The sequence below is a fragment of the Nematostella vectensis genome, chromosome 4, assembly GCF_932526225.1.
Source record: "Nematostella vectensis chromosome 4, jaNemVect1.1, whole genome shotgun sequence".
NCBI lineage: Eukaryota > Metazoa > Cnidaria > Anthozoa > Actiniaria > Edwardsiidae > Nematostella > Nematostella vectensis.
In genome coordinates, this window is record NC_064037.1 from 16,110,146 (window position 1) to 16,132,090 (window position 21,945).

Sequence of the window (21,945 nt, forward strand, 5' to 3'; positions counted from 1 at the left end):
CTTATAATCAGCCCTTTGAAAGCACTGTCACTGACATGGCACACAGGCTACGGCCAAAGATTGGACCGGTCGACATGAAACAAATCTATTATTTCATTTCAGAGGATCTGACAGCTTCACATGAAAAGAGTAAATACGACATATTCGTGTTCCCCTTGCCTCTACGCAGGACTCGTAGCAGCATAATAACCCCCTACAGACACGACGAAAACAAGCAATAGGAGGATGACGTCAAAGTGGACTATCTCATCAGCCCATTCAGACGAAAGGCAAGCTCGTGCGTCTCGACCGAGTTTCCCTGGAGATTAAACTCCACAACATCGAGTACCAGCAGTCCCTCCCGCACCTCAGAGAGTAAGTGGGGAATCACTCTTGTACTTCAGGGAGTAAGTAGGGAGTCACTCTTGCACCTCAGGGAGTAAGTAGGGAGCCACTTTTGTACTTCAGAAAGTAGGGAGTCACTCTCCACCTCAGGGAGTAAGTAGGGAGTCACTCTTGTACTTCAGGGAGTAAGTAGGGAGTCACTCTTGCACCTCAGGGAGTAAGTAGGGAGTCACTCTGTACTTCAGAGAGTAAGTAGGGAGTCACTCTCCACCTCAGGGAGTAAGTAGGGAGTCACTCCTGCACTTCAGGGAGTAACTAGGGAGTAACTCCTGCACCTCAGAGAGTAAGTAGGGAGTCACTCTCCACCTCGGAGAGTAAGTAGGGAGTCACTCTTGTACCTCAGGGAGTAAGTAGGGAGTCACTCTTGCACTTCAGAGAGTAAGTAGGGAGTCACTCTTGCACTTCAGAGAGTAAGTAGGGAGTCACTCTTGTACTTCAGAAAGTAGGGAGTCACTCTTGCACCTCAGGGAGTAAGTAGGGAGTCACTCTGTACTTCAGAGAGTAAGTAGGGAGTCACTCTCCACCTCAGGGAGTAAGTAGGGAGTCACTCCTGCACTTCAGGGAGTAACTAGGGAGTAACTCCTGCACCTCAGAGAGTAAGTAGGGAGTCACTCTCCACCTCAGAGAGTAAGTAGGGAGTCACTCTTGTACCTCAGGGAGTAAGTAGGGAGTCACTCTTGCACTTCAGAGAGTAAGTAGGGAGTCACTCTTGCACTTCAGAGAGTAAGTAGGGAGTCACTCTTGTACTTCAGAAAGTAGGGAGTCACTCTTGCACCTCAGGGAGTAAGTAGGGAGTCACTTTTGTACTTCAGAAAGTAGGGAGTCACTCTCCACCTCAGGGAGTAAGTAGGGAGTCACCCTGTACTTCAGGGAGTAAGTAGGGAGTAACCCTGTACTTCAGGGAGTAAGTAGGGAGTCACTCTTGCACTTCAGGGAGTAAGTAGGGAGTCACTCCTGCACTTCAGGGAGTAAGTAGGGAGTCACTCTCCACCTCAGGGAGTACGTAGGGAGTCACTCCTGCACCTCAGAGAGTAAGTAGGGAGTCACTCTTGCACTTCAGGGAGTAAGTAGGGAGTCACCCTGTACTTCAGGGAGTAAGTAGGGAGTCACCCTGTACTTCAGGGAGTAAGTATGGAGTCACTCTTGCACTTCAGGGAGTAAGTAGGGAGTCACTCCTGCACCTCAGAGAGTAAGTATGGAGTCACTCCTGCACCTCAGAGAGTAAGTATGGAGTCACTCCTGCACTTCAGGGAGTAAGTAGGGAGTCACTCCTGCACTTCAGGGAGTAAGTAGGGAGTCACTCCTGCACTTCAGGGAGTAAGTATGGAGTCACTCCTACACCTCAGAGAGTAAGTATGGAGTCACTCTTGCACTTCAGGGAGTAAGTAGGGAGTCACTCCTGCACTTCAGGGAGTAAGTAGGGAGTCACTCCTGCACCTCAGAGAGTAAGTAGGGAGTCACCCTGTACTTCAGGGAGTAAGTAGGGAGTCACCCTGTACTTCAGGGAGTAAGTAGGGAGTCACTCCTGCACCTCAGAGAGTAAGTAGGGAGTCACTGTTGCACTTCAGAGAGTAAGTAGGGAGTCACCCTGTACTTCAGGGAGTAAGTAGGGAGTCACCCTGTACTTCAGGGAGTAAGTATGGAGTCACTCTTGCACTTCAGGGAGTAAGTAGGGAGTCACTCCTGCACCTCAGAGAGTAAGTATGGAGTCACTCCTGCACCTCAGAGAGTAAGTATGGAGTCACTCCTGCACTTCAGGGAGTAAGTAGGGAGTCACTCCTGCACTTCAGGGAGTAAGTAGGGAGTCACTCCTGCACTTCAGGGAGTAAGTATGGAGTCACTCCTGCACTTCAGAGAGTAAGTATGGAGTCACTCCTGCACCTCAGAGAGTAAGTATGGAGTCACTTTTGCACTTCAGGGAGTAAGTAGGGAGTCACTCTTGCACTTCAGGGAGTAAGTAGGGAGTCACTCCTGCACTTCAGGGAGTAAGTAGGGAGTCACTCCTGCACCTCAGAGAGTAAGTAGGAGTCACTCCTTCACCTCAGAGAGTAAGTAGGGAGTCACCCTGTATTTCAGGGAGTAAGTAGGGAGTCACTCCTGCACCTCAGAGAGTAAGTAGGGAGTCACTCTTGCACTTCAGAGAGTAAGTAGGGAGTCACTCCTGTACCTAAGGGAGTAAGTAGGGAGTCACTCTTGCACCTCAGAGAGTAAGTAGGAGTCACTCCTGCATCTCAGAGAGTAAGTAGGGAGTCACTCTTGCACCTCAGAGAGTAAGTAGGAGTCAGTCCTGCACCTCAGAGAGTAAGTAGGGAGTCACTCCTGCACTTCAGGGAGTAAGTATGGAGTCACTCTCCACCTCAGGGAGTAAGTAGGGAGTCACTCTTGCACCTCAGGGAGTAAGTAGGGAGCCACCCTGTACCTCAGAGAGTAAGTAGGGAGTCACTCTTGCACTTCAGGGAGTAAGTTGGGAGTCACTCCTGCACTTCAGGGAGTAAGTAGGGAGTCACTCCTGCACCTCAGAGAGTAAGTATGGAGTCACTCCTGCACCTCAGAGAGTAAGTATGGAGTCACTCCTGCACCTCAGAGAGTAAGTAGGGAGTAACTCCTGCACCTCAGAGAGTAAGTAGGGAGTCACTCCTGCACTTCAGGGAGTAAGTAGGGAGTCACTCCTGCACTTCAGGGAGTAAGTATGGAGTCACTCCTTCACCTCAGAGAGTAAGTAGGAGTCACTCCTGTACTTCAGGGAGTAAGTAGGGAGTCACTCCTGCACCTCAGAGAGTAAGTAGGGAGTCACTCTTGTACTTCAGGGAGTAAGTAGGGAGTCACTCTTGCACTTCAGGGAGTAAGTAGGGAGTCACTCTTGTACTTCAGGGAGTAAGTAGGGAGTCACTCCTGCACCTCAGGGAGTAAGTAGGGAGTAACTCTTGTACTTCAGGGAGTAAGTAGGGAGTCACTCTGTACTTCAGAGAGTAAGTAGGGAGTCACTCTCCACCTCAGGGAGTAAGTAGGGAGTCACTTCTGCACTTCAGGGAGTAACTAGGGAGTAACTCCTGCACCTCAGAGAGTAAGTAGGGAGTCACTCTCCACCTCAGAGAGTAAGTAGGGAGTCACTCTTGTACCTCAGGGAGTAAGTAGGGAGTCACTCTTGCACTTCAGAGAGTAAGTAGGGAGTCACTCTTGCACTTCAGAGAGTAAGTAGGGAGTCACTCTTGTACTTCAGAAAGTAGGGAGTCACTCTTGCACCTCAGGGAGTAAGTAGGGAGTCACTTTTGTACTTCAGAAAGTAGGGAGTCACTCTCCACCTCAGGGAGTAAGTAGGGAGTCACTCTTGCACCTCAGGGAGTAAGTAGGAAGTCACTTTTGTACTTCAGAAAGTAGGGAGTCACTCTCCACCTCAGGGAGTAAGTAGGGAGTCACCCTGTACTTCAGGGAGTAAGTAGGGAGTAACCCTGTACTTCAGGGAGTAAGTAGGGAGTCACTCTTGCACTTCAGGGAGTAAGTAGGGAGTCACTCCTGCACTTCAGGGAGTAAGTAGGGAGTCACCCTGTACTTCAGGGAGTAAGTAGGGAGTCACTCCTGCACCTCAGAGAGTAAGTAGGGAGTCACTGTTGCACTTCAGAGAGTAAGTAGGGAGTCACCCTGTACTTCAGGGAGTAAGTAGGGAGTCACCCTGTACTTCAGGGAGTAAGTATGGAGTCACTCTTGCACTTCAGGGAGTAAGTAGGGAGTCACTCCTGCACCTCAGAGAGTAAGTATGGAGTCACTCCTGCACCTCAGAGAGTAAGTATGGAGTCACTCCTGCACTTCAGGGAGTAAGTAGGGAGTCACTCCTGCACTTCAGGGAGTAAGTAGGGAGTCACTCCTGCACTTCAGGGAGTAAGTATGGAGTCACTCCTGCACTTTAGAGAGTAAGTATGGAGTCACTCCTGCACCTCAGAGAGTAAGTATGGAGTCACTTTTGCACTTCAGGGAGTAAGTAGGGAGTCACTCTTGCACTTCAGGGAGTAAGTAGGGAGTCACTCCTGCACTTCAGGGAGTAAGTAGGGAGTCACTCCTGCACCTCAGAGAGTAAGTAGGAGTCACTCCTGCACCTCAGAGAGTAAGTAGGGAGTCACCCTGTACTTCAGGGAGTAAGTAGGGAGTCACTCCTGCACCTCAGAGAGTAAGTAGGGAGTCACTCTTGCACTTCAGAGAGTAAGTAGGGAGTCACTCCTGTACCTAAGGGAGTAAGTAGGGAGTCACTCTTGCACCTCAGAGAGTAAGTAGGAGTCACTCCTGCACCTCAGAGAGTAAGTAGGGAGTCACTCTTGCACCTCAGAGAGTAAGTAGGAGTCAGTCCTGCACCTCAGAGAGTAAGTAGGGAGTCACTCCTGCACTTCAGGGAGTAAGTATGGAGTCACTCTCCACCTCAGGGAGTAAGTAGGGAGTCACTCTTGCACCTCAGGGAGTAAGTAGGGAGCCACCCTGTACCTCAGAGAGTAAGTAGGGAGTCACTCTTGCACTTCAGGGAGTAAGTTGGGAGTCACTCCTGCACTTCAGGGAGTAAGTAGGGAGTCACTCCTGCACCTCAGAGAGTAAGTATGGAGTCACTCCTGCACCTCAGAGAGTAAGTAGGGAGTCACTCCTGCACCTCAGAGAGTAAGTAGGGAGTAACTCCTGCACCTCAGAGAGTAAGTAGGGAGTCACTCCTGCACTTCAGAGAGTAAGTAGGGAGTCACTCCTGCACTTCAGGGAGTAAGTATGGAGTCACTCCTGCACCTCAGAGAGTAAGTAGGAGTCACTCCTGTACTTCAGGGAGTAAGTAGGGAGTCACTCCTGCACCTCAGAGAGTAAGTAGGGAGTCACTCTTGTACTTCAGGGAGTAAGTAGGGAGTCACTCTTGCACTTCAGGGAGTAAGTAGGGAGTCACTCTTGTACTTCAGGGAGTAAGTAGGGAGTCACTCCTGCACCTCAGGGAGTAAGTAGGGAGTAACTCTTGTACTTCAGAGAGTAAGTAGGGAGTCACTCCTGCACCTCAGAGAGTAAGTAGGGAGTCACTCCTGCACCTCAGAGAGTAAGTAGGGAGTCACTCCTGCACCTCAGGGAGTAAGTAGGGAGTCACTCCTGCACCTCAGAGAGTAAGTAGGGAGTCACTCTTGCACCTCAGAGAGTAAGTAGGAGTCACTCCTGCACCTCAGAGAGTAAGTAGGGAGTCACTCTTGCACTTCAGGGAGTAAGTAGGGAGTCACCCTGTACTTCAGGGAGTAAGTAGGGAGTCACCCTGTACTTCAGGGAGTAAGTAGGGAGTCACTCCTGCACCTCAGAGAGTAAGTAGGGAGTCACTCCTGCACCTCAGGGAGTAAGTAGGGAATTTTAATACTTTAAGCTTGAACATTTTTTTCTTTCTTTGCAGACCAAGTCCGGATCAGAAGAAAAACTAAGGGACGTCGGTTTAGCGAGACAATGGAGAGATACCGGACAAAAACATTTTTATTTGAGTGCCTATGTTTAAATATGAGCCCAATTAAAGTTGTAATAAGATGTTTTAAGTCAACCTTAACTTGAATTGTGTTGGGGACAAATCGATTGCATATACATGAAGACCACACCAGGGATCATGAACATCTTTACAATTACATTATTACATAGCTTTGTAGTGAAAGTTTATTAAGCTATCAATTGACAATAAAAACAATTGAGCCAGATTATCTCTAAACGTATTTATTAGAAAAATAAACCGTATTAATTAGAAAAAAAACTTGGACTCTGGGAGTCCGAGCCGGAAATTTGCGGAGATGTATTAATTGTATAAGAAATCGGGAGTATTTTGCCCTGGAAAAGGTTCGAATGAATTATTATAAACACACAATACACAAGGCAATGCGCCATAAGCGCATTTCACTAAAGGAGGGGGGGGGGGGTAGGAGTATAACATAATTTATCAAGTTGTATGCTAGGGGTTTCTATTGGCATGTTTTTTTTTTCGGGAACAATCTAATTTTTTCCAGACTCTTGAACGAATGGGGAGGGGGGAACAGAAGCAGCAGCTAGAGAATACGTGGAAAAGGGGGGAGGAGGCCAAAGCCAAATGTGTACTTAATATTCCAGCCGTCCCTAAAACCTGCAGTGCGCCAAATACGCCATCCGAACGATTTCCGAATGAGTCCCGATGGCGCATCGAGGCTGTTACGACCTCGAGTCCAAAGTCATAATCCGTCGCCTACGACGCCATCATCCGCATCCTTAAATAACAGCCGGTCCCTTGCAGACGAGTCCGAGAAGATTCCTGAGTAGACTCTCTCTAGGCATGAAAGGAAGATCCAGTCCTGCTTTATCGAGAAAAAGCAGGTAAGGCAGAAATGGAAAACAGGTTAAAACAGGTAAGGCAGAAGTGGAAAACAGGTAAGGCAGAAGTGGAAAACAGGTAAGGAAGAAGTCGAAACTGGTTAAAAAACAGGTTATGTAGAAGTGGAAAACAGGCAGCCTAGTCCCAGGCCTTTTATTGGGTTCCGATTGTTGGTTTTCCGGTTAATGGTGAGAAATGTGACGTAAAAGGAAACCAGGGTTAGCTTCCAGCCCCCATAATGCCTTGGTCACCGAGCACAGGAAACCCGGTAAGAACGCCTGGGACGAGGCTGGGAAACAGATTTTAAAAAAAGGTAAGGCAGAAATGTGTAAACAGATCACAATTGGAAGAAATGAGAAGCCAGCGAAGTAAAAAAAGTGGGTTTTATAGGGGGAAGTAAAACAGGGTAAAAAAGGAGGAAACAGGTAAAGCAGAATAAAAGAAACGCCATTAAAGCATACAATACAGGAACCCGATATTCAGGAAAATCGTATGACTCTTATGACGCCCCTAATATTTTGAATATAAGTCTAAAGATTGTTTGTATTTCCAGGTCCGATCTGGAAAAAGACGCTGTAGATTGGTTAGTTTATGGGGAAGATCCGGAACCTGGAGCAACTGGACCGGGACAGATACGGATTATTCCTAAGCAAGGTAAGGGATCTGGGAATTTTGGTCAATGAAGGTCAGATCCGCATGTGGTCACATACTTTATTATCTTCAGCCGTCAGTCAAAAGTACGCTATGACAATAATAATTACTTCTGCTTTTATCATCATCATCTTCATTACTATCAACACTATTATAACTATCATCTTAGCCGATCTTACGGTTATATAACTTCAGCGTTACCCTATTAGAGTACTATGATGATTATAATAATAGCTATCATTAAAATTATTATCATTAATAGTGGGATAATCAATGGCCTTGTGTGCGCGGATAAAATAGATTGAGCACGTCTCAATCCTTTAGGATAAGCATGGCGTTCATATTTCTAAAATAATGTTTTTTTTCTTGGTTATCAGAGTTTGGTTACATCCGCATTGGGATGGCGATGGGGCATGGCATCTTTGAGATCGAGATCATCCGGGCTCTTTATCTTGTCACGTCGCATACAACACCAGGTAAAGCGTCGAACTGTCGACACCAGTTCTACAGATACCTGACTTGATTTCTTCGATTTAGCTATATTCCTCCCATGCTTCCTAATCTAACTGGACTTCAGATCAGGAAGTAGAAAATTATTTATCTCTTCAATCGGGAAATTTAATGGATAGACAAATGATATTCTTTCGTCATCAAAATTTCCCTCATCATCGATGCATTTTACGTTTTGCCGAAAATTTTCCAAGTAAATTTACAAGTCTGAAGTGATTCTTCTCTGATGCTAAGAATAGTTAAAAAGTGTTGAAAAGCGCGTAAACCAAATGTTTATTTCCATACAAGCAATTCTTACATCTCCCATTCTAACAGATAGCTCTATTTTTAGACACTTACGTAAAGAAATATCTAATTTTCGATGGCAAGAAATCAAGCAAAAGGAAAACAACACTAGCCCAGTGCACAACTGCCGCGTAAAGTGCGCCGCCAGAGAGGTGGATAGCAGAATACTGCATGTAAGTAAACTAGACATACGTATTATCGGTGAGGAACTGGAAATCGACTCTGCCAAATTTTCGTCTTTAATAAGACTTCTTCAGGGCAGACACAATCAGTCTGCCCTGAAGAAGTCTTATTAAAGACGAAAATTTGGCAGAGTCGATTTCCAGTTTTTGGTGTATTGTATTCATTGTTCTGGTACGAGATCGCGACAGTTTGGGCTTTTTGATTCTATTATCGGTGAGGGATATTATATATGAGAACAACAGGCAAAAAAAAAATACTATTCCTATTTGCCTGCGTTTTAACGCGTAGCTTGCGGCCGCGTTATTCATTTATCAGGGGGCGGTTACATAGCGCGTCGTTTGAAAGGTCGTAAGCACGTCCGGACAGGGCTCGCTGTAGGAGCGAAACCGAGGCGAATACATCCAGTTGAAGTATCTATCTGTGGTTTATTCACCACTGACACGCTTTAGACATAATAACGTGATATCAGTTTACTAGAAAAAAAAAAACACACTTTGATTTGTATATGGAGAGATTGGGGGGGGGGGGGGATTGAATTTGACAGATTTGAATTTTCTACAGATCTTTGAAAATTTTCCTGGCCGCGCGAAAAGAGATTGAATCGAGTGAATAATTTCAAGTTTTGGCGGGAAAATCTAAAACAACGTATTTTCCTTAAAACCGTTAAAATCCAGAGACGGCAATACCACAAAATATTGGCGAAGTGTTATTGCAATGCTACCCACAATGAAGCGAATAATAGTTTAAAACCGACGATTATATGCGAAAAAAAGAAATATCGTTTTGTTGTAGGTTTCAAAACAGCGCGGGCTTGTAAGGATGTCGCCATTTATGATTGCGAATGCAGCGCGCGCACAATGCAAAAAAAGAAAAACAATTCATAGACTACAAAATATCTGCTAGATTTGTTTTCTGAAGTTAAAAAATCATTTTATTATCAGGTTGAGATATAAAGATGACGGTAAAACTTGTAACCACACAACGATCTTCAGCAATAAGTAAAAAGACGGGAACTGGTTTAGCGCCTTTAGCGCGCGGATATATTTTCTCATGTAATTTGTGTGACATCTCGATCTACGTCACAAATGACGGAGTCTTCAAGTCATGGGAAATAAATGCCTGGAAACATATAGTCGAAGGAGGGAGGGGAGGGGAAATAAATGATTGAGGTACCAGGAAAGAAAAAATGGCTAGGGTACCATGTGATATTAACCTTATAAACTTTAATGTGATTTTTATCTTGGTCTTAAATAACCGAGTGCTTTTTACTTCTGAAAACTTGTTGAGCACCAGTTGCTTCAAACAGACACGATTTATTAAGAATATAGCATATTATATTGTATTAAACAACTTTTAAGCGTCATTGTCATCATTATCGGAGCTGCGTTCCAGTGAGAAATGGGCTTGAATTCGGGGAAAGCGACTCGACCTCTTTGCCTGGCCTCACGAGACGGGCTACTGGACTACATGAAATTGGGCTAGTATATGATTTTAATTATGAGTTAGTAACATATTTATTTGTATGGCATCATTTTGAAAAATAAAAAAAGAGATTTTAAAACTGTCAAAATTCGTAAGATCCTTTCACTTTGTAGGTTATGTATGATTTACTAAAATGAGTTACTCGGAGCACTATCTGCCAATGACATACGACCCCAATTTTCTTACGCACCTATATCCGCAAAACAAATGTAAACATTATCATCATCATCATAATTCTTTTCCTCCTCCTCGACAATCATCATCTTCATTATCACCATCATAATCACGTCATCATCACCACCGTTATCTTCTTTATCATTATCACCTTCATATTCAACGAAAAAAATCTAAAATCATCTCCATCATCTTCATTGTTATTATCTTCCTCACTGCTTTTTCCATCATCATTATCAACAACCACATCATCATCATCATCAACAACAACAACATCATCATCAACAACAACCACATCATCATAATCATCAACGACCACATCATCAACAACAACAACAACAACGTCATCATCATCAACAACCACACCATCAGCAACACAAACCACATCATTATCAACAACAACCACATCATCATCAGCAACAACGACAACCACATCATCAGCAACCACATCATCAACAACAATCACATCATCATCAACAACAATCACATCATCATCATCAACAACAACCACATCATCATCATCAACAACCACATCATCATCAACAACAACCACATCATCAGCAACAACAACAACCACATCATCATCATCAACAACAACCACATCATCATCATCAACAATCACATTATCATCATCAACAACAACCACATCATCATCATCATCAACAACCACATCATCATCAGCAACAACAACCACATCATCATTATCAACAACAACAACCACAACATTCACATCATCATCAGATCGTTATCATTAAGACGCACCATTTTCGTCAGCATCAACATTATAAAGATTTTTGCATCGTTTTGACAATCGCAAATTTAAAATGATGCAAAATTTCATATAAAGAAGTAAAATAATTACCATAACCATCATTTCAAACATGGTCTCTTCACGGTTTTCAACCAAGTTTGGTTAAATACATGCTCGTTCCAATGGTAGCACTCCAGCTTGTTGCGCACATAGAAATCTGTCTCGTCGCTCCACATTTTGCTTTCGTGGGTAATGCGTATGTTCCATTCCAAGAATTCTTGTTCGTTTATTCTGTTGGCATTGTCGGTACCATCGATATACTGCAGACGAAATAGATCATTCTTTAGCATCCTCACGAAAGACAGGTTGTTGAATCAAAATTGATAAGGTCTCTATCAACTATCAATTGCCGCTTTTTTTAATAACTGACGCAGTTTTTATAAGAAACTATGCTATGATATCTGACGCACTTCTTAGTAAGGTAATTTTTAATATAACTTGAATTTTCCTGTTAGAACATTGCGTCAATATTCAACAAATTGTTAGCGGAGTGCGTCAATTGTATTCCAAATTTTGTTACAAAATTTTTAAAAAAAGTTTTACGTGATGTCAAGAATTCCCTTTTATGTATAATTTGTTTGGTCATCGCGACTTTTTGCCATAGACAAATAAGCCAACAACAACCCTTATTGCAATTTTTGGTATTTTGCAAAAAAGCCGCAACAACCTTTATTGCAATTTTTGGTAGTTTGCAAAGAAGCCAGCAACAAGCTTTATTGCATTTTTTGGTATTTTGCAAAAAAGCCAACAACAACCTTTATTGCAATTTTTGGTATTTTGCAAAAAAGCCAGCAACAAGCTTTATTGCAATTTTTGGTATTTTGCAAAAAAGCCAGCAACAAGCTTTATTGCCTTTTTTGGTATTTTGCAAAAAAAGCCGGCAACAACCTTTATTGCAATTTTTGGTATTTTGCAAAAAAGCCAACAACAACCTTTATTGCAATTTTTGTATTTTGCAAAAAAGCCAGCAACAAGCTTTATTGCATTTTTTGGTATTTTGCAAAAAAAGCCGGCAACAACCTTTATTGCAATTTTTGGTATTTTACCCTTGTCAACAATTCCGACCTTTTTAACTCATCCTTTGGTAGAGCCTGTCAATCAATTAGTTACTGTATAAATATAGTGGACAATTGATATTTGTGATAAGGATATATTTTAAGCTTACCTTACGATCAAAGAGCAACGCTTGATAATTCTTGCTATCTGGGCTTTTCAGTTTTCTCAACTTCAGCTGTTTTGTGATGGTGATCGTGGGCTCAGGATTTCGGCCAGATGTTGCACGACTCATCGTATGGATTTCGGTACTAGTCTCCTCTCTAAGCGTGCCTGTGTCGTGGAAGTAAACTTGGCCGGAGTTTTCGATCACTGTAAACTTTGGTAACTTACTCTCGTCATCGAACTCTATAGCCCTGAATGCATAAGCATTTTCATCGTTGAAATCTTCGCAAAAAACATCATAATTTTTAGTATTATTACCATCATCATCTTCATATCATCATAATCGCCATTGTTATCATCATCATGATTATAATCAACATCATCATTAGCATTGTCATCATTATCATCATCAACATCATTATCATCGCAATTATCGTCATCAGCATGAACAACGGCAGAAATAATATCATCATCATTAACCATTGTTGAACTACGTTTGTTAAACTGAGTGCGACTGCCTGTCTTTCTATCTCTCCGCCTGTCTTTACTTCTCCGTCAGTGTTATGTACACCCGCATATTATTTTGCTTTTTATTATCCTTCCTACATCGCCTACAACCTAGAATCCATTTTAATGTCGAATACCTAAAAGAATGCCATCATCCCATCCGCGCCATGTTTATGGTAGTACCCCGAACTATTTCTTTAGGCCTACCTCTCAGAGTGTCCAGCTGTCAGCACGGTCACCCTTGCGTCTTCCACCCCATCACACAAAGGAAGAGGACTGTAATCCACCTTCCTTGATTCGCAGCTGGCTTCTCGAACCGGAAGACGCAGAACCCCATAATGTATGTTGAGGGTGGTGGGGGTCGGAGAGGGCCAAACCACGGGGAAGTATGAGGGGGATACTGCCAGGCGCAAGGTGTTGCCTTGCTGTACCACATAACCAGTTGCGTCGAGCTGGACTTTGATGGTGTACAGTTTTCCAGGTTCTAGGTCCTTGACGGATTCGGGTCCATGACCTTCTCGGTGAGTCAGATTGAGAATACCTGGTAACGAGTGTAGAGTCAGTGACAAACGAGTTTGGTTCTCTTAAAGCCGCATTGTCACCAGTTTACTTCCGGTCGATTACGTAACTATCTCCGATGATTTTTAACGGAAAACGCGAAAAATATTTCAAAATATTGAAAGCAGTGTGTTTATTGAAAGTTTCTTTGAGGATGAGATTGATAATTTAGCGCGGATGGCCTGTTTAATATCTCGGATTTTAATAGATTCTTTTGTCCTTTAACGGTTGAGGTTTCCGTCGGAAGTAAACTGGTGACAATGCGGCTTTAATGTTCGCATAGTCTCTGAGTCTCTGTTGGCCGCGATTATGCAACCCCAGCAAAATCATAAAGTCTGAGAACACACCCATATCAATCGGCTAGTTTGGGGGCCATCGCGATATTTAATGCGGAAAATAAAGAATAAACTTAGATCTTTCATTTCTGAAAACGTTGTCATAGTGAAGATGGAAATGTACATCGCACCATAAGCAAAAAAAAAAAACTAACGTGAAAAAAAATAAAATAGAAATCTTACATCGTGTATGGTGTCTTACCTCTTGAAATGAGCGTTGAACTTCCATCAGGAAAGACATCACACAAGCGAACAGCAATCTGCGCTTGGGGTTGATCACTACTCAACTCGAACTCCACCTCAGGGAAACCAAGCACAGAGACATCATGCTCGAGTGCACAGGAATCCCAACGGAGGGAGAGTCCGTCGTCATGTGATTGGTCAGTTGGCATGTCTAAAGAACTTGAAGCCATGTTATAGCCACCATTAATTCCACACGCGGGATCACTTTGAATGCTGCGGGTCCTTTGGGAGGGATCCCGCGATTCCTGTGTACTTGTTGTCTGTACAAGTTTCTCTGATTTTTGGCATAAGGAGTAGAGGTGACAGACATTGTTTGTGGACGGCCACTGCTCTTCACAGATCCATTCACCGGGCCAGTCTTTCACGTCAGAAAGATTCTGGGGCATTTTCACTCCTGGATAGAATAAAACAGAATATGGCTATCACGGTTATCCCAATAGCGATTAATATTATTAGTATATCAAACTCGAAAAAATTTCGGCGGATAGTGGCTTTCGATAGATATTTCGCCACTATCCACCTCAATGGAAATGGTGCGATACTGTGGCCAACTTGGCGGTTTTAGACAGTAAGCCAATGAGGATGCGTGACACGTACTGATTAACATGAAATCCACTAGCCAATCAGCGTGGCCAAGATTATGCTGGATTGTGCATCAGAACGTGACGGAAACCGCCTAGTTATAAAGGTAGTTGGAAAATTGCTGGGGTTTGGAGTGTCAGTCTTTTCTATACCGCTGTCTTGCATGTTTCTTTTTTGCAACTTTTACTTTACCACATTACCGCATCACATGGTGTTAAGCTTTTCAAAACGAGCCTAAATTTCAAACTCCGACCTAAAAAGCCTCGATTTCCCGCCAAAATAACATTATCTGGTATTAACGACGTATTTGCAAACACATCAGTGTTTAAATGAATATTCTAGGCCCTTATAACCCTGGATTCAGATGAGAAATTGACTATGAAAGATCTGAAAAGCTCCAAATATCTCGCCAAATTTCAGCGACCTCTATGAACATACAGTATCCGTCTGTGCTTATGACTTACGAGTCTCTCTCATAGGAAGGCTTCGTTGTTTTGTGGCTGGCAATAAGTAATTAACTCTGGTAATGTATTTTGATCAAATACTAGATTAAATGTATTATATTCAGTACTCTGGTCTAAGATCACGACTTTATTTGTGTATGTTTGCTTGTGACTTTATCCACCACAGTGCAAAAATCCATACGCGTCTTGAGCAATCCTTCATCTTTGCCTCGTGCAAAAATGCACGTCCACAACAACTTACCTTGCTTCATATATATCCTAAGATTAGGCTGTTGCATAGCACCATTGGTCTTTCCTTTGAGATGACAATCAAACCACTGACGAAATACCTCCAGATGGTCGATAGCAGGTCCAGGTGTGACATCATGGCCGGGCCAGCAGTGGCTCCAAGGGCCAACAATGGCCTTCAAGGGGCAGGTTAAGCTCTCGGCCATGCGGAAGACAGGATTAGTGTACAGATCGGCCCACCCCCCAATCAAGAGCACTGGGCACTTGATCTGGGAGAAGTCTTCACAAATGGATGCATGCTTCCAGTAGTCATCACGAGTCTGGTGCGAAAGCCAGGTGTTCATCCATGGGTGGCTAGAGTGGTGAAGACGATGCTTCCACATTTCTTTCCACCTGAAGGAAGAATGTTTTTTAGTAGTTATTTCTTGGACCTTGTCTTTATAACACTTATAAACTGACCTAAATATTCTAGTGGAAGCTGAGGATTTAGGGGTATTATTGGGCGGCAAAGTTTATAATATTCAACCCATGTAGGACTAGACCCCCAGCAGTTGCTGGTATTTTGAGGGTTTCACTTCTCCCTGGTCAAAGATCACTCTTCTGAGAATTGAGACACTATAAACAGCCAAAACTACCTGGAGTCTGACCAGGGTCTGACCTCTATACCCACACAACCTCTACAGTCACAGTAGCAGTGACAGGTACCCTGTGGGTAGGGCACCCATGAGTTTTTAGTGGGAGTCCGCTACTCAAACATGAAGGCGGAAACAGTGATTGGTTCCTATAATTTATTCCTTCTAACTGAAGCAAAGGGGGGCAGTGGTGTGAAAAGTGTGTTGCTAATGAACAAATTATATCTGTTTCGGGGATGCTTTTTCAAGAAAACATATAAAAGTGTATTCTCTTTTTTTATGGATGTTGGGCAGGTAAGCCTTTTTACCTGTAGGTTCACGTGATTGAAACAATTGCTGTAAATCCTCAATCCCCAAGTATAGAAAAGTAGGTAAATATGTTCGTCATCTGCACATCATGATTAATTCTTTACCGGACGAGATGTTACGCAAGTACAAGCACAGCGAACAAATTGATGGGGCAAATTGAGGGCAATAGAGGTAACCTTCTCTTAGGGGAGGGAATGGAAAAATTTTGAATATTTGATTAGATAGACATAATAAGGTAAAAATTATTCTGATAGCTTACTGTAAATCTTCTAATTAACTGATATCCTCTAAATTACTGATACCCACGAGTCATGCATGACAATTATAATGGACTGTTGTTGAGCCCCTCATAATGAGGCCCCTCCCCTGAGTCAACCATGCTTGAAGATTGTATATAAATGCTATAAGAGAGATACAGGCACACAGCTAGGGTTTTTAGAGTAAGGTGAGAAGTTATAAACATCATATGGAAAAGAATTATAGTACTTGGTGTAAGAAAAGACCATAGCTACATGACCAAGATAAAAGGAATACATTCAAACCTTTTTCCAACAGAGAGTGGATCTGGGGGTCTAGCATTCCACAGAGCCATTATGGATGCCCAGGCCAGTCCACTATTGCCCATAACACAGCCACCAAGATAATGAATATCATCAGCATATCGGTCGTCACTGGAGTAGACTGAGATAATGGCTTTTAAGGCAGGAGGCTGGAGTGCAGCAACTTGCAAAGCATTGAATCCTCCCCAACTCTTGCCCAACATTCCTGAAAAAAAGAGAATTTAACGCCTTAATATGTAAGTCTTACCCAGAGTGGATCAATTTGTCAATTGGCAACACACGGTAAAAAATTATGAGCGTGCCTCTTTTCCCCAGGGCAAATTTCTACATTTCTGATGCTGTAGAAATCATTTTGATTCTAAATGTTCTGGTATAAAGGACTAAGTAGATTATGTATGTAAAGTGGGAAAGAGAAACCTTTCTTACACCCCTGCTTACTACCCACTCTCTTTGCTGGTGACAAAGGCATCGATTATGTTTTGAAGTCATGATCATTTTTGTTTAACATTAAGAGAGCAAGAAGTCTATGATAAATGGAATTTGACTAAATTAGCTAGAGGGGGGGGGGTTCTTTAGGGTAAAGGTGATAGGTATGCTCGTCGGCAAATTAGAAAAATACCCCTAAAAACACCTGCACCCCAAACATTGCTATGCTAAAAATACCTCAGAGCCTGTGAAAACATCCTGAAACTTGTGAACAGGTTTCTGTCAGTTTTTGAACCCCAAAGCTGCCAACTCTCTGGCATTAGAAAGGAGTTTCAAGATTTTTTACCTCTTCTAACACTCTCCTGTGTGGAGCACCAAATCTCCCAATTTTTAGCATTATAAAAAGTTTTTTCTGTATGGAAAGAATGTTACTTTGCCTATATCCTATAACTAAGTAATGAAAAGAATCTTATGTAGTGCCATATTTTTGCCTGCAAAGTTTGCATGACTACTATGTATGGTTCCATAATAACTGACTTGGAAATCTGGTCCTGCTGTTTTGGCTGCCTGTAATAACTGTTATAAGCCCAACCCTTCCCCAAGAAATCTTTTCTCAAAAATTGTAATAAAAAAATCTGTAATAAAAATGTAAAATTCACAGATTTTCTGTAATAAACATGTGAAATTCACAGATTTATTCACATGAAGGTTTCACACAATAACAGGTTCCTCTCCAGTAGTGCATTCAGATCAGGTTGATTATAAGAAAAGCATTACAAAGTATGAAAACAATATCAATTATCCCACCGACTCAATGTCCACACCAGATTCCTGAGCCAAGTTCCTGGTGTAACCAAAACAGTATAAGAATTTGTGAGTTATACCAACAGATCCATCACTCCATTCTTGTCTACCGATCCATTCTATTACTTCACAGCAGTCTTCTTGCTCTTGGCGCACATACTCATCAAAATACAACCCGTCAGAGTCTCCAGAGCCACGCATGTCCACTCTCACCCCCACAAAACCATGTGCTGCTAGCTTTGGGTAGTGCAGGTTATCACGAATTTTAGTCCAGTCCAGTCGATTGTAGGGCAGAAATTCTAAAAGAAAAATAACAATGGCTATCATGACATTCTAAATTGAATTTGGTAAACTTTCCTTTTAATTGCCTTATTCATCATTTCCCACATAATTTGCCTTCCAATTTAAAATGAAAACAATAACTGAGACTAAGGCTTTGGTTGACATGTTATGTATTACTGTTACCCTACTTCTAGCCAGTAAAAGTAGTAAAAGGGTATTCCTTCAAGTGGGGATTCTTATAAAAATAAGGTGAAAGTAATACCATAAAAATGAATTTAGCTATATCTACAGAATAATATACAGAATAATATAGATTGTGAGTATACATCGACACAATCTATACATTGTTCAAAATTATTGTTTATACTCAAAGGCGAAAGGGTTTAGCCAAAACGTTATTTGAAACCGCTGGCTTCGCGTGACTTCTTAATTCAAATAAATATTTCCTTGCCGTCCTAAAGCGGTATTTTAATGGTTTTGCTACATTTGCAATCATTATAATAACTTAGGCATTTTATACGGCACATGGATAAATTGCGTCTAAAACCATCTGACTTATGACCGTAATATTCGACTGGACCAGGCGAATTTTTCCGGGGATCGGCTGGCCGTATAAAATGGTTTTAGACGCCGAATTATTAACCATGTTAGGCCGAATTAACGATGTTAATGCGGCCTTTACAGTAAGCCTCACTTACCAAGTAAAGCTGGAAACTTAGAGCACTCGCTTCCATCTCTTACTAATGGCATCCAAAGGGTTGCAGCGAGCCTTACGCCATCTTTGAGGTGTATCCATACAAGCGGTACCTCGTTGACCTCATACATTATACGCTGTGCTTTATCAGTTCCCTGTGCCTCTATCCCTTATCTTGGTTTTGCGCGAATCTGACAGGACGCATGCTCGAGGATCCAGCATACTTTGCGGGCGCTCCCAAAGTTCAATACCGCAGAAAAGCTCTTTTGCGGTAGTGACCATTTGGGAGAGCCCGCAAAGTACGCTGGGTGCGCATAAACGGGACGAGGAGCGAACTTGAGCTCTGCCCAGGCAAATATCTTGCAAAACCAGTGTGATGAGCCATTTATGTCTAGAAATTGGCAAGGGAGTGTTCATTAAATACACCGAGAGGGTGGGGGGAAAGATTTTTACTCAAGACACCTTAAAATTTGGTGTCCCCCCTTTCAGAACCCCCCCTTACGACCTCAATAAACAAAAACGGCTTCAAATCTGGAAAATTAATACTGCGAAGTTGCCCTCCTTGTCAGAGTTGGTGATCCAATCGGTGCTAGAGGAAAAAGTGAAGGAAGTTAAACATCGGCTGCAAAACAGGAGACAAGCCTTGTATGATGTGAACCACATCCCGAAATCTGCTAGTGAGATTACGTTTATAGATGAACACATGCAAATCAATACATGCCACTGAGAAGAATCTCATTTCAATTAATTCTGCGATTTCTTACACGTTTAAATATGTAAGTGCTGGATTCAACCGCGACAGCGTTGCAATTGAACAAGGGAAGAGAGTAGCCAAAAGAATAAAGGAGCAAAGAAAGAAGAAAGTCAAAAGAAGGAAAAATGCTGCCAAGAAGCTTGCGCATAAACTTGGTTCCCAACTATACCACAGATTTTGCGAATCGCGTCATGTGAGAAGAGCCTGAAAAAAAGGTCAGCACCCGGGAAAGCTAAACTGCTACCAAGGCTTCTCCTAAAGGCGATCAAGTATCTAATCGAGGCTAGTGCATTTGATGATAAGATGAAGCTCAAAGGCTCATGGATGTGCTCTCAGCCAGAAAGGCATCGAACTCAAAGGCATCATCATCGTCAAAAAAGACATACAAACATCAGAGAGTAGCTCGGACACAGATTAGAAGGCCATTTAAAGGCAGCGCACCACACAATCTCTTATGCAGGCATTCTTAGTATCTGACATTTTTGGGGAGGGGGAGGGGGGAGGGGGAGGGGGGTGAATTCAAGTCAGCAGGATTTTTTTTCTTTCACGATCAAAAGGCGGTAATTCTTCTAGGCATACTTCATTTTTTTTGCATGTAAAATCATGTTGAATGGTGCATGGATTTTTTCAATCAGTTGTTTGCTTTTCACCACAAACACTGTTTAGAAGTTTATTTCAATTTGTTCCTGTTATTCTGGATAATAAACTGTATCTGTAAATCCAACTGTTATATACTGAAAGCTGAAAGTATCTATATTATGGTTAATAAAGACAGCTATAAAGAAGTATTAAATACATTTGTCCTTAGGCTTAATATTTAATCTGGATTTGTGCAACAGACTAGATCATATCAGTAAAATATTAAAAGCTAAAAAGTATGGTTCCAAAAAAATTCAGAGCCCCCCCTTTATAGGACCGTTTTTTTCGGCGCCCCTCCTTTTGGTGGCTAAAAGCCCCCCCTCCCCCCCCCCCCCCCCCCCCCCCCCAATATCTTCCCTCCACTCCCCTCGGTGTATTTAATGAACAGTAAACAAGGCTACTGAATTTTTGCGGTCATGACGTCATATGTCATATGATTCTGACTGTCGACATAACAAGCTACGAATCACAAGTTGGAAAAAAGAATTGACAAGAAAAGTGCTTTAATAAACCCAATAATAACCTACATTTTTAATAATAATAATTTAGTGTTTCACAGATTAGCGTGGTTTTCATAAACCTGTGAAATACACTTCAGGGTATTTACCACTAATGCACTCTAACAAGAGGGGGGTACTCCAATAAAAACATACGGGGTGATTGTCGGCAAAATTGATTTTAAACCTAACGGATGGTACTTTGGGCGTGGTCAACAGAAATTCTTACCCCTAAGTGATAGCAAACTGGGAGTGGTCAAAGGAGTTTTTAACCCTAACAGATAGCAGAAAAAAAACTTTAAACACCCCCTTAGCAATAGCAATTGGTCAATTTTTAAACACTAAGAGATAACAGATTCGGAAAAAAAAGTTAAACAACCCATTAGGAATAGCAGTTGGTCGAATTTTATACCCTTAGAGATAGCAAAATCAGAAAAATCCTTCAACACCTCCTAAGGGATGGGAGTTGGTAGAAATTTTTTACCCTAAAAGATGTTGCGATCACCCCCGTCTACTTTTCTGGAGAGTCCTTCCCACCGCGCATGACTAACTACACTTTGACTATTACAATTTGTTGCACAGGCTTATGAAAACCACTATAATTGAAACCACTCTATTCATATCAATGGTTTCCCAACAGCTTTAGGATATTAGCTTATGGTTCAAAAATGTATTCATCACATTGTAGAAAGTATCTCATTCAAACTACATCCTTGCTCAAAGTCCATCTAGAGAATATTAAATAAACCTCTCAACAACTTCTCTCAAACATGGCCTCCAAAAATATATAGAAACAATTATGATGCAGTTTTTGGTAATGTTGTTTGGTTTCTTATTATAGGAATCGATAAACAAATTGTTCTCATTTAATCGCTTAATCCCCCTTAACAAATTTATTTTGCGAGGGATAATTGTCTCCTAAGCATCACACTGACAAAATAATATTTATTCCTAGTATCAGTAATTTTAGTGTTTCCAAAGTCGGAGAGGAAAAATAAAAGCCGGTATATCATAGGGAACGACAAAAGGGCCTGACACTCGGGGTAAGCAATATTTTGATGCTTTTTGAGCCTCGGCATGTTCTTAAAATTTGTTATAACTCAGGCTGGACGTTCTCATAAAAAATCTTATATATAAAAAAGAGGGTATTAGGCACTTTTCAATGTAATGCAATAACTTGGAATTTGAGGCAATCAACAGAATTTATAATTTTACCCTCTCAGAAGACCTGCATTTTCATGAGCTTTCCTAACAAGGCGCGCATTAGGATATAATTTGTTATCAAACTGTAAAGCGTAATCGTTGCTTTCGTCACACAAATAAACAATGCGAAGCTGGATACGCTAATTGAGTTTCGGTGTTGGTTGCATCGGCAGCCTTTGTTGTATAAAAACTTGACAGACATCCAGTTGTTGGAAAAGCTAATGTGTGCGTGAAAGTGTGGAGTAATCTAACAGGAGCGGCGGGC

At 42.2% G+C, this 21,945-nt stretch overlaps 1 protein-coding gene across 2 annotated transcripts; it reads right to left on the reverse strand.

Annotated features, from left to right (window-relative positions):
* Window positions 1-10,727: 10,727 nt before the first annotated feature.
* LOC5516120 (putative Xaa-Pro dipeptidyl-peptidase) lies at window positions 10,728-18,801 on the reverse strand. Of its 2 annotated transcripts, XM_048726787.1 has the most exons (8): window positions 18,592-18,801; window positions 17,692-17,910; window positions 16,364-16,586; window positions 14,894-15,273; window positions 13,566-14,000; window positions 12,678-13,011; window positions 11,971-12,214; window positions 10,728-11,065 (listed from the first exon to the last, which is right to left on the reverse strand). In XM_048726787.1, the coding sequence occupies exons 1-8, from the start codon at window positions 18,716-18,718 to the stop codon at window positions 10,865-10,867; spliced, it is 2,163 nt and encodes a 720-aa protein (XP_048582744.1). In that variant the 5' UTR covers window positions 18,719-18,801; the 3' UTR covers window positions 10,728-10,864. The 2 variants fall into 2 exon arrangements, with proteins under 2 accessions (XP_048582744.1, XP_048582745.1); XM_048726788.1 differs by lacking the exon at window positions 18,592-18,801 and having other exon boundaries at window positions 17,615-17,835.
* Between the last annotated feature and the right edge of the window lie 3,144 nt (window positions 18,802-21,945).

Excerpts from the sequence above, each read along its gene's own strand:
- LOC5516120 (XM_048726787.1), bottom strand. The coding sequence starts at position 18,718 with ATGTATGAGGTCAACGAGGTACCGCTTGTATGGATACACCTCAAAGAT. Across the intron at positions 17,911-18,591 it reads TAAGTTTCCAGCTTTACTTG|AATTTCTGCCCTACAATCGA; the intron begins GTAAGTGAGGCT and ends TTTTTCTTTTAG. Across the intron at positions 13,012-13,565 it reads TTCAACGCTCATTTCAAGAG|GTATTCTCAATCTGACTCAC; the intron begins GTAAGACACCAT and ends ACTCGTTACCAG.